The sequence below is a fragment of the Helianthus annuus genome, chromosome 10 (genome assembly GCF_002127325.2).
Source record: "Helianthus annuus cultivar XRQ/B chromosome 10, HanXRQr2.0-SUNRISE, whole genome shotgun sequence".
Classification (NCBI taxonomy): domain Eukaryota; kingdom Viridiplantae; phylum Streptophyta; class Magnoliopsida; order Asterales; family Asteraceae; genus Helianthus; species Helianthus annuus.
Genome location: NC_035442.2, coordinates 10562136 through 10575626, shown reverse-complemented (window position 1 = coordinate 10575626; position 13491 = coordinate 10562136). Strand labels below are relative to the sequence as shown.

The 13491-nt window shown below is 39.3% G+C and overlaps 1 protein-coding gene across 1 annotated transcript; it reads right to left on the bottom strand.

Annotated features, from left to right (window-relative positions):
- Positions 1-1256: 1256 nt before the first annotated feature.
- On the bottom strand, positions 1257-2777 carry LOC110881028. Its single transcript, XM_022129415.1, has one exon. It carries the CDS (start codon positions 2775-2777, stop codon positions 1257-1259), a length of 1521 nt encoding a protein of 506 aa, XP_021985107.1.
- Positions 2778-13491: the final 10714 nt, after the last annotated feature.

The following is a 13491-nucleotide window of genomic DNA, read 5'->3' as shown; positions in this document are numbered from 1 at the left end:
TCACCCGAATGGAGATTGAGTACGGGTGGTACGTATTCAAACCTGCATAAACAAAAACAAGCAAACACCAAAGCAATACCGACTCTAAACAAAAGACTGACTCAATACTACTAAATTAGACTCATGATACAAAATAAAAGACTCAATATACAAACTCTACAAATGGTGCACAACTGTCTACGCACTCATGGAGGATCATGTAAGCGCAGCTCACCTCCATACCAACTACTACGGGCTGCAGCACTATCAAACCTATCATTGCTCGCATCTCTCCAAACTCCCTCATATCTCTCACAATCTCTCAACTCGTCATCGGGCGGTTTGAATCTAGATGTTTCATATCGAAATCTATCCCCACACTGAGCCCTGCTCAGTGTCTCTATCCTAGATTCTAACCTCATCAACCTCTCTTCCAACTCCTCAACTCTCCTATCAGGTGGATCCCCACACTTGGGTTTTAACACCTTTTCTAGACTCGGCTCAGTCACCACCTCTTTCTCATCACTCTCAACCTTCTCGTTCTCCTTCACTGAAGCGATCGCCTCAACTCCCTCACTCGACCCTCTCGCATGATTCACCTCGAAAACTACCGATTCGTCGCCCGCTCTAAGTGTAATTGTGCCTAAGAAGACATCTATAAGCGCTTTAGCGGTGTTCAAGAACGGGCGCCCTAAAATCAACGGCACTTTTTCATCAGCCTCCATATCTAACACTACAAAATCTGCTGGAAAGACAAACCTATCCACCTTCACTAACAAATTCTCTACGATCCCCCTAGGATACTTAACTGACTTATCTGCTAACGAGAGGGTCATACGGGTTGGCTTCAAATCACCAAGGCCTAGCTTTTCATAAAATGAATAGGGCATCAAATTAATACTAGCACCAAGGTCTGCCAACGCGTGATTTTGAACATCACCACCAAACAAACAAGGGATCGTGAATATGCCCGGATCAGTGAGTTTCTCAGGAAGTTTGGTCAAGATCACTGCAGAACAATCTCCACTCAATGGAGTACTAGAACACTCACCTATCCTATCCTTACGCTTGAGAAAATCCTTAAGGAACTTGGCGTATTTGGGCATGGATCTCAGGGCCTCTATGAACGGAAGATTCACCTTTAGCTGGGTGAACATCGTAAGAAACTTCTCGTATTCCCTAGCGTATTGCTGCTGCTTAGCACGGGCGGGAAACGGAAGACGGGAATAATCAATCACTGGCGGTGGCCTAGCCCTAACCGGCTGCTTCTCTACTTTCTACTCAACCTGAGGCTCCTCGGTATGTGCGGTACTTGTTGGGCCTAGCCTATGTTGCACCTTACCTGGGGCCTCCATCTCTATCTCCTCATCTACCTCAGCGTCACTCTCTAACTCAACACTCTCTCTCGCGACTTCTCCTAAACTCATCCCAATACGAGTAGTGATGGCTTTCACAGAATGGTTAACCGGGTGAGTGGTACCTGAAAACTGACCAGAGGGGGACTCTCTCAACTGCCTAGCTATATCCCCTACTGACCTCTGAAGATCTAAAAGAGTAGACTCTTGATTTTTAAGCTGAAGTTCGTGGTTTCTATTCGTCTGCTCCTGATTTTTCATGAACGCCTGAGTTTGCGTCATCATCTGGGTGAACATCTCCTCCAACCTGTTCGTACTAACCTCAGGAGTCTTTCCACTGCCTTGACTCTCCTGAGTCGTTCCTCCACTAGCAAACTGCCTACTCGAACCACTATACTGACCAATCTGATATAAATCAGTCCCCCTACTTTGATACTGACTCGATGGAAAACCAGGGGGGTCGCCAGAAGGGCGATATCCACTACTACTACCACTACCCTGCCAGCTGGAGTTAAAAAGATAATTATTATTACTAAATTGACCCCTAGACTGACCAGCTATGAACTCAACCTGCTCTAGAGTAAGAGTGGGACAATCGAGCGTGTCGTGACCTCCCCTACAGACCTCACACCTATCAACTCTCTTCTTAATCTCACTCAGCTCTCGCCTCATCTCTTGCCTCAACTCCTCTCTAACTCTCTCGATCATAGCAGCAGCTACCGATGGATCCAAGCTAACTTGGTTTACCCCTCGACCGGCCGAGGAGGTACGAACAGGAATGGAAGTCCTACTGGTAGTGCTGTAATCCATGTCAGAATGGGCAAAACTTTGAAACAAATCGTTACACTCAGTTACTGTCTTCTTGCCCATAAGTTGCCCTCCTGCTGAAGTATCGAAACGAGCTCTAATCTCAGGAGTAAGACCATTGTAGAATTTTTCAACTAACGCCCAATCAGACAAACCATGCTGCGAACAACGGGAAAGAAGCGTCTGAAAACGCTCCCACGCCAAGTAGTACGGCTCATCAGGCTCCATGCGGAAGGAGTGGATCTGATCACGAAGGCGAGACGCCTTGGCTGGTGGAAAGTACTTGGCTAAGAAAGCATCACGGAGACCTGCCCAAGTGGTGAAAGTGCCTGCGGGCTGAGAATCGAACCAGACGGCTGCGCGTCCAGCGAGTGAGAATGGAAAGATCTGAAGAAATCGAGCATCGAGGTTCACCCCCTCAATGGAGAAGGTGCTGCAAAGACGAGTGATGCGGTTGATGTGAGCGGGTGCATCCTCGTCGTCACGTCCATGAAACTGGCATGAATTGGTGATGGTCGTCATGATGTAGGAAGGAATCCGCCAAGACCGATCGTTCGGGATGTTCGGAAGGGTGATGGGGGAATTCGCACCGGTGAAACCAGCGGTCGCCTGCTCGTAGACTGTGCGATTCGCCATAATGAGTGGTGAAGAATTGGGTGGAGATGAAGAGGAAGAAGACTAACAACTGACTCGACAAACTAAAACAAAAGGAAACAAATAAATCTAGACTCCTACGACTCAACCAAACGAACAAATAGCACGTAGCACGTATAATGTCAAGCAAGTCCAAACAAAGTAATCAACGCAATCGCCAAGAGTCCCCGGCAACGGCGCCAAAAACTTGATGTGCTAAAAGTGGGTTAATCAAAAACAACTAAAATTACCCTAATTCTAGACTCTCTAAGCTTTAAATTTATAAAACTAAGACTCTCTAAACCCTAAACCACACGACCGACAAGTGTACCGATCGGTGCAGTATAGCCTAAGGAAGTCCGAGTATCGAACCCAAGAGACTCTACTGATTACGCTAACGACTCTATCTAGACTTAAACTGACACGACTCAACTAATTGTTTATTGATGGGGGGTTTCTAAATATCCTAAAAATATAATAAAATATTAAACTAGAAAAATCAAAGAAAAGACTAAACACGAATGTGGACGAAGACTTTGACCAAAGGCGATGAAGACTACCTAGGCTAGACGCAAGTTTAACTCAGAATGGATTTCTACGATGATTTTGTGGTGTGGAACCGGGATCTTTGGATACTAAACCTATTAAGACACCACTAAGCCCCTCAAACACTCTCAAGGCGATTCTTATGGCACTACCTAGGCTGTTACGCTCACCGGTTTTCTAGATTTCTTTTCCGTCCTCTAGTTTCTTGAAAGTTCTTATGTAAGACGCTCTACCTTTCAGCGCGAACGTCTAAAGCGACAATGGGTTTTAATCTTGGCTTAATAGACAATGGAATGTTAAATCCTTATAACCAAACCGAGACCTATTAATATCCTCGAGCCTTTCAGCGACGAGTCTAGCAGAACACTTGATTTTATTTAATTACCGATTATTACTTCTAAGGTTACTTACTCGATTTTCACCCTAAAGGATCAAAGATTTATTATGTGATATAGACACTCACCAAAACCTAAAACCCTAGCCCGACTCTATTCCGTGATAAAGACCGTCACCAAGAATCGAACGAATCAATAAACAATAATAAAATAATCACAAGCATTCATACGCAGCAAGTTAAATTCCCAAAGCTTTTACAATACAAGAAAAATCCACAACCACGCCAAAAATCGAATAAAGATTCAAACTTTATTTAGCTATTGTCATGCCTAGGTAGTTAAAGAGTTTTAGCCAAGAAACATGGTTTTACAAATAATAAAGCTAAGTCTCAAACAAGAATTCATCGGGTAAAACAAAGAAAAATAAGAAAACTAGAAGATTCGGATAACAAAACCTGGTAATTCCTTGTGCTCCAAGTCTCCCGCTTTATCCCGATGATTCTCGCCTTCAAGTCTTGCCAATTAAGCTCCAAAATTCGTCCCACTGATGATGGTCGCGTCTGATGATCTCTGATGTGCGGCTTTTTATTCACGTCTCATGTTATTTTAAATATGCACCTCTTCTTAAGTATTCACGGCCACCTCCACTAATTGCGTATCCTCCAAGATTGATCTTTTCCCCCCATAAATAATGGCCGCCTCCTGATGTTATATCTTTAAGAAAAAGTGGCGTCCCTTAGTGGGCTGCCAAGCCCAAACAATTTCGTCCCTACTGCCTTGCATTTATTTGTGTTTCACCTCCAGCCGTCCACTTTTGATTATATTTGATGTCCGCTGACTATTATTTTTGGTGGAATATATAGCTTCAATAGGAATAAGATATGTCTCCAACTTATAATAATAACAGCCTATCTCATCATAATATTTGAATTCGTTTCTTTTTGTTTAGTCTGATGTTCCACCAATATCATAATGGGCCGCATCTCCTTTAATATATCGAGATAAGTAGGCTCAGCCCAATCACGGAAAATAGTGGTAATTTTACTTCGGTCTCTGGCACCCCACTCTTTCCAACTGGCTGGTCATTTCCATATTACTCGTTTTTGCTTCATTTGTACCAGGACCTGCCAAAACACAGAATAATATAATATAATACTAATAACTAAATAAAACAAATAAAAACTATACAAAAATTACACACTTTACACGGGACAAATATATGTATTTTACCGTACGTCAGTGGACCAACTACCAAACTGGGATTTGATAAATCCAAAGTGACATGCTTCAAATGCAAACAAAAAGGTCACTTCAAGCGCGAGTGCAGAAATGCGTATGCTGCTGATGATTCTGAGAACCCGTTCAACGAAGATTATTACAAGAAAGCGATTTACCATCAGAACAAGTCTAGGCCACCAAGATTGAAATAGCCAGAAGAAAAATCAATGGATCTTGCGGTTATATATGATGATGAAGGGTATGATTGGAGCAAAGAGGTTCTACCAGAAAAAGATGCAGTTGGATATGCATTTGTTGCAAATGATGATCATGATACCTGGTGGCGAAGAGACAGTGCGAGATGGGAGATTAGCAAGTTGAATGAACCATTTCAAGAAGCACAAAGAGCCAAGAGATGGAATGAAGAGTTGGAGTGTTACATGGATCCACAGGGTAATCCAGTAGTTGATCCGTCAAAAGTGGATTTTGATGCTGTAACCAATTTGTTTCCAAGTGAGAGAACTTTCAACACAAGAAGGCTTTCTGATAAAGGTTATCTGCCAGATTTGATGAACAAGTTAAAGGAGGTTTTTGAAGCAAGTCTACCGAAGGTGGTAGAAATGAAGAAGAGAAAAGAAGAAGAATTGAAAAAGATGATTGAAGAAGTGAAGACTGTCACAAAGCTTGCTGTTGAAAAGGATCAAAAAGCTGAGGAAGAACAGAAGAAGAAAGAAGAACTAGTGCTGAAAGAGATTGAAGAAAAGATTGAGAAGGTGAATATTGTCAGTGATGATGGTGCTGATAACGAGAAGATACAAAAGCTGAAACAGACAAAGGCAGCTGAGCACGCCGAGGTGTCAATCACTGAGGTAAATTTTGATTCTAAAATCTTAAAATCAATTTAACAATGCAAGAAATGCATGGAAACATGTAGAGCTTGTATTGATAAAGATGAACTGATAAAAACAAAAGATAATGAAATGAACAAACTTGAAAATGTTTTAAAAATGAAATGTAAAGAAAGAATTGAAACAGAAGAATGTTTAAAATTAAAAGTTGAGAAGTTAACACAGAAATGTCATGATCTTGAAGAAGAAAATAAGATTTTGAAAGAAAAATGTGCCGCAAAATGTGTTGATTGTGCTGAGAAAGAATCTAAGTTTCTAGAGTTACAAAAACAATATGATTCTTTAAAATGGTCGAGTCAGAGAGTACAAGAAGCTTATGATACTTTGAAGAGCCAAGTCAAAAGTTTTGATCAAAGACTGTCCGAAACTTTAACAACCAAAGAAATGTATGAAAGAAAGTTTAAAGAAAAGCAAATTGAATTGACAGGCCCGGCCCGGAGGGTGTGCAGGTTGGGCGACCGCCCAAGGCCCAAACTCCTCCGGGCCCGAAAGGTTTTTTGTTTTTTTAAATATATATAATAAGTATATATAAAATTTTTTGTTTCAGTCATGTAATCAAAAATGATGGCTGGTCTGTTGGCTTTCTTTCACACGTAAAAGAGTTTTGATGGAGGAATGTGGTTTTGAGTTCGATTCTTTCTTAGGCTTTGCTGATTCTTCTTTCTATCAAGCTCGTTATTATCGTTTTGTTTTTTTTTCTTTTTCCCCTATTTCAGTAACTTTACTTTTACGTTTTGTTTTTTCCTTCTTTTTTTTCCCTACTCCAGTAGTCCAGTATTGAATTTTATTTTTTTGTTTAGTGCTTAAATTCTCTTATTCCAGTATTAAGTTTTATTTTTTAGTTTAGTGCTTAATAATCTCTTTTTTTATTTAGTTTATTATTTAAACTAATTTAACAAAACAATATTTGAAATGTTTTTTTTATGATACAAAAATTAAATAAATAAACACGTTTTGGGCATGTTATGACTATATTTTTTGGGTTTTTGCTTTTGTTTGTTATAACGTGTGCATCAAAACAAACAAAGTTTCCACTCGACTTAACACAGCGGCCCATTTTTTCATTTATTATTATGTTTTCTAGTATATAAATAAATAATAATTCAAATATATTTATATTTTCTTTACAAAATTGAATTGTTGGCTTCATATTATACGGGCCCGTTTTCTCTATTCGCCCTGGGCCCAAAACTTTTTGAGCATTTTCGGAGACGGCCCTGTGAATTGAACAAGTGTGTTGATGAAATTGCTAATCTTAAACAAGTCTTGGCTGAAAAAGAAAAGATTGTTACAAAACTTCAAAGTTATCATAACTCTTCGTACATTCTCGAACGCATTTTCAACATCACACCAGATGACAAAGATACTAATAATTGCAAAAAGGGTATTGGTTCAGAATTTCATCATGTACCACCACCATTGCGAAACAATTATACTTTTTATGATGAGGAAAAGGTGGCAAAGGGTTTGAACATAGCTGAACAATTACCTGAAAGTATCGATGTGACTTACACCATATCTGATGATGCTGATGATTCAGAGGTGGTACGTAAGGTGGTTGATAGTGTTTTGAAAGATGAGTCTACAAAAGGTAAGTCTGAATCACAGGATGAAGATGAAGGAAATCTTTATGATGGATATCTTAAAAACACAAAATCCAAGAAAAATTTGAATGGTGATTCAAAGGGATTGCTTTATACCATGATTGGATCGGACAAATTATTCTTAGATGTTGTATTCCCGATTCAGAATGTGATTTCAGAAAAGGTTGATAAAGTTTTCAAAATGGTTGAGATTCAAAAGTCTGAGATTCCGAAGTTTGCTGGTAAAGGTCATAAATCTTTTTATAACAAACCGGGTTCTAAGAAGAAAAGCATGAAGGCTGGTTTGGGTTATAAAAGGAAACAAAATTGGAATCAAAGTAAACAATAAAATTTGCAACAAAAGATGAATTTTATTCAAGGGAAAAGCTTGAAAGAAGAGGAAAAACTCAAATTTGGACAACAGTCTAATGAGGAGTTTGATGCTTTGAAAAAGAAACAACAACAGGCTAAGGATGTTTCAAAGAAAGTGTGTTTTAAATGTGACCAAATTGGACATGTTGCACGAAAGTGTCCAAATCCAAAGTCTGTTGATGTTGAAAAACAGAAATCTGAGAATGTGACACCAAGGTCAACCAGATTTGATTCGAAAAAACTTGGAGATACAATACTAACAAGTTTGCTTCCAATCAAAAATGGAAATCAAACCCGAACAAGTTCGATTTAAGACAGACCTGGAATTCTCACACACCCAGATTGAGAACGACACAGAGTTGGAGAACATCTGTTGATATGACAAAACCTCAAGAGTTTTGGAAACCTAAAAAAATGTTGTTCAAAATCAAAAGGGTCAAAAAGGAACAAATTTTTACAAAAGAGGTACTCCTAAAGGTCAAGTGTGGAGTGCTAAGAAACAAGTGTTGTCAGTAAAAGATGAAACAGTTGAAATCAAAGCTGAAAAAGTTTTAAATGACAAAGATTTTCCAAAATTGAATGAAAATTATTGTGTTGAAATGCCTAAGGTCCAACAGACCTGGGCTAAATTGTTCAAATGATCGATAAAATTTTGAATGTGCAGGTGCTCAATGAAGTTGAAGATTGTGAGATTGATAGTTGGAGCAACCTGGCACAGGAAGAGGTTGCAGGATCCTGGTTAGGTTGAACAGGGAGTTTAATTTGAGTGTTGTTTGTACATAAATAAACAATATTTTCAAAACCCTAAAAACTTGAAAAAGTAAAAACCAAAAATATGTTATGTTTTAGTTTTTGTTAGAATAAATGTTACTTGAATAAGCCGAAACCCTCACGGCTGAACAAACATGATTACATTCATCAGATTGAAAAACGGTTTTCAAACTGTAAAAAATCAATGTGTTGTAAATCATGGGGGTAATTACTGTTTTTAGTATAATTTAGTGCATGATTAGCAAAACATGGATGGCGAGACAAAGCTATCAGTATCGTGTTGTCAAATTTCTTTTAATGATTTTGCATTTTAGGGGGAGAAAAATTGTCAGAAAATACAAAAACATTAGAAAATTTGAAAAATACAAAAACATGATAAAAATTCAAAAATTGAGTTTTTGCGTAAAAAGAGGAAATGATAGTACATCAGTAAACAGTTACGGTATGCTAAAGAAATGTAATGATTAAATAGTGTTAAACAGTCTCACTGATGATATGTCGATAGGTTTTATACAGTTAGTAAACTTTTTCGGGATATAAACCTAAATTCAAACTTGCTTATTTTGTGGGGAACACTACTTGGATATATAGGTAACCCCTGAAATCTCGTTTGAAAGGTCCCATATTCTGAGATACTAGGTGTTTATACTCAGTGATATCTGGGGTATTATTCCGGGACTTCTCCTGTATGGAAGTACTGACCTAGTCCCCGAATAATACTTTCTGCAAATGCTTGAAACACAGCATAGCCCTCAGCAAGCTGATGAAACAATAAAATTGATAGTCGCTGCTGTTGTAATCAAAAGATCCTCTAAAGGGGACGCACCAAAAAGTCGAAGTCGTCATCTCTCTGCGTATACGGAAGTATCGACCTGAGCTCTCACGGCCCTCGCATTTAACCCCTGACAGATATCATTTGTGGTATACTCACCTGTAAGACTGAATATCTGAGATTCTGGATACGGGAGTATATTCAAGAGGTGGGACACATGAATGAGTTTAAGTCTTAAAACATCTAAATCGTATCCTGAATCAGTTGAAATTTGTATGAAAAATTTAAGTGGATCAGTATATCGATAATCTAAGTGAATTGTTTAATTCATAATGTGTAATTAAGCTCAGCGGTACTTGTAACCTGTCAAAAACTGATATGATCCTCTGACGCATACTCAAACAAAAATATTGTTTGTAAATATGTTTGTATATATTTCTTACTGCTTTATATTTTCTGAAAATACAAAAAGATTTTGATTTCTGCTTTATTTTTGACAACCGATATCTGAAATGCTGAGTTTCAAAATCTAAGTAAGCTGATTGAGTTTCTGAAAATAAAACAAGTTCATTAATTTGAAACTTGATATTGAAAATCAAAAATTCAAAAACAGTTTGTGATATCTCTAAGGTCATTAACTTGAACTTGGATGATAAACTGTGAGGGAGTTGGATTCTTTAATGCTGCTATATCTATAAAGTTTGTTGACAGGGGGAGTGGATTAGAGAATTTGATTGATGGTTTTAAAATGTTGTTACTTATATAGTGTTTGAGTGATTGCAGGATAAGATAGTCCAGACTACGATCCCGGAAGCAAAGACTGAGGGGGAGTCTGAAGACAAGCTGACAGTGAGGATGAGCTTGTAGCTGAAAAGAGTGGTGTCGATCCCTAAAAAGCACGGAAGCTTGATGAGAGGGGGAGCCTGCTGATGATGAAGTTGTTGATAATAGAGCCAGTGATGATATCCTGGTAAAAGAGTCAAAGTTAGAAGCTGATCAAAGAGAAAGAGTGATGGATGTTTATATTCTTACAATCTGATTGAGATGGCAAAATGATCAAGACTGAAGAGGTGGCATAACCGAGAATGGTCACTGAAGACTTCGTCAATATCCGAGGGGGAGTCTGTTAGTGCATTACGTCTATTGACTTCGTCTTGTATCATGTAATAGAATAGGATAGGATAGAATATCCGGTGCACGAGGTTCGAGAAACGAAATTAGATGTTTAAGCATGAGGTTCCGCTTATATGGACATGCCATATAAGCGAAACCATAACAACAGTTTCGCTTATATGAACAGTCCATATAAGCGAAACCTTTCACCTATATATATGTGCACTTGATGTTCATTTGGTAACGGTTCTGAAAATTGTAACGAAGTGCTGCCAATTTGCTTTCAGGTTGTAAACGTTGTTAGATCAATAAAAGAAAGCATTATAATTAGTTTGAGCATCTAATTCATTGTTTCCGCCTCTGAATTGGATTAACAACTCTTCTGATCGACTCATTCGGGTTCAACAACGATCCTACACTACTCTTTGTCAATCTCTTCTGCTCCCCTGAAGGTCATGGCCACAGGTATCACCGTAGTCTTGATAAAAAAAAGAATTGGCCCATCCAATCATGATAACTTTTTGGGGGCACAAGAAAAATTTTCTTCGCGCCTCTGCACATCAATAAAGAATAGAAACCCATTGTGCAATGAAACTAGTATGACACCCGGAATCTGTCAACAGTCGGTTCTACGCCCTGGAAGCGACAGTAGAACTCGAAGCGACGGATGCGCACCATCCCCAGCGGACTAAGTTAGGAAATATGAAATCGGTAAAGAAGGTCCCCGAAAATCGGGTAATCTGTAAACGGAAGTTACCGTCATGAAAGAACTCGGTGTAGAGAGTTATAAATCCGGCTAGCGTGTCGACTGCAGTCTGATCAGGCACCGGTATAATCCCCCCCTCCCCCCAAAGATCAGGAAACGACAAGCCATTCACCATATGCTCGAAAGACACTTCATTCCATTTCAACGGTGGTAGGCCATCGGATTGTTCTTCAACTTCTTGAACAGCATCTTCCGGTTGTGACGACGTTGACATGTCAAGAATCTTTTTTTGAACGTTTCAGGAAAAATATGAATATCTTCAAAAACACACTTGAAGATTTGAAGACGGTAAAGAACAGTTGAAGATTGGAGAGAAAACGAGAAGAAATTTTGAAGTAATGAGTTTTAGAAACCCTAATCCTGCTACTTATACCCATCACATTTGATGCGATGGGTAACCATGCCGTCAACTTGTGGCGCAGGCCCAATCAGAGGACGACATGTCAGGCGACAAATTCGGAACGACGTTTTTGCATTCGCACATGGCCTTTACTCGCCTAACACAAAGACGAAAGGCGTCACTGACACTGTGACGAAATGCCTCACACAGTGTCTGGTGTCACATCAGCCCCTTTTTCCTCACCAAACATTATCTTCAAAGATTCCGTTTTCAAAATTCAAATCTTCAACACGTGCGCAAATGAACTTTCTCCCCTCAAAGAAACTACAATATCACACGCATGAACTCAATATGCCACCAACCACCTCATATAGCAGACAAGAGGTGTGCAAGAGCAAGAATGGAAAGTTGGGTCGCGCCAGCTAACCCTTAAAGGAAGCACCACTTATCTAGTCCAAAGGTCCACCCACTTGCCATTCGTGCATGAGAGCAACACTGGACTGGGGGACTTAAACGGGGTATGGTCCTGAATCCATCGCAAGCCATGCACGCAAATGACCATACCCAAACTTAATCGGCGCAACACTCAGCAATTTACAAGAGATCATGTGTGGGTCCCACCTGTGTACGCGCAGATATAGCAATTAATAATAGTACAATCAGTACAAATGGTAGGAGCCTACAACCAATCAATGTGCGCCAGGTTCTGCCCAGACACTTCCCACGATGATCAATCGTGCAGGAGACAAACAGTACAAAAGGACAATGGCGTGTAGCCAATCAGCTTGCGCCATTCACTGCTCCATGATCTTCACTCACAGCTTTTGATAAACTCGACAACAAGTATACTTGGCAGGCCACGTGGATCCAATCACCGTGCGCCAACGTCCCTCTACCTCTGCAAACACTCTATGTCGTGTCATAGGGGACAAACCGAATATTCGTTGTTAGGGACGTAAGGCTAGAGATGTACAAAAACACCGGTTTTAGGATCGAAACCGGTATTTTTTAACAAGTTTTTTTAAAAAACCGGTTTCAACCTGAACCGAATCGGCTGTTTGTAGACCGGTTAGTATGCTTGATCTTTGAAACCGATTTAAAAAAAAACGGTTAAAAACCTGTGGTTTTTTTTTGGCACAAACCGGTTTTAAACCGACCGAATCGGTTGGACCAGTTACCATTTTGAGTTTAAAAAACCGGTTATAAAAAACTGGTTTTTGCTTTTGATGAAAAAAACGGTTCGGTTAAAAACCGGACCGGTTTAAAAAAACAATTTGTACGCCTCTACACAAGGCCCATCAGCCCATTTCCTTCTCCACATTCTTCGGCTATAAATAATAACCTTCAACCACATGTTTAAGGTTTTGCGCTCTCACTCTCTCACAATTAACACACACTCGTTTACTCTCTCTAAATGAATACTTATTCTCACGCTAAAGTGTGGTTACGAGGAGAACCCCTCACCTTTTCTCCTCATAACGAGCTTCACGATGTTCTTGTTTTCCAGATTTACTCTTAGAACAATATCAGTTGTTGATCAAAAAGAGATTAAAGATTAGCCATCGAGACTACCTCTTTAGTTCTAACCCTCACGGATTATAATCGGTGTTTCTTCAACACCCCTAGATCGAAGTCACCCGAGATATACTTTTGATGTATAAAACCTCAAAAATCATTTACAAAATCCGTAAATGTAATTGTCCTTGTGACACTAACTGTTTGCATAGTCTTTTAGTAAAATTGGATTAAAGTGTTTTGGGTCGACTCTTACAAAAAATACATGTTTCGACTTTTGACCCGATGCTAGAACTCGATTCAAAAAAACAAGTTTTAAACTTTGAACAATAAATTGACATGCCCATTTGGTCAAACCCGAATTGTTGCAATACATGTCCAAGATTTACATTCTTGATCAGGTTTCATGCCTTTAATCTTCGTAACTTTGTTGCAAATTGCAATAGTTACTCCTCCAAAGGTAACCTAAACAATGGAG

Excerpts from the sequence above, each read along its gene's own strand:
- LOC110881028 (XM_022129415.1), bottom strand. The coding sequence starts at position 2,777 with ATGGCGAATCGCACAGTCTACGAGCAGGCGACCGCTGGTTTCACCGGT.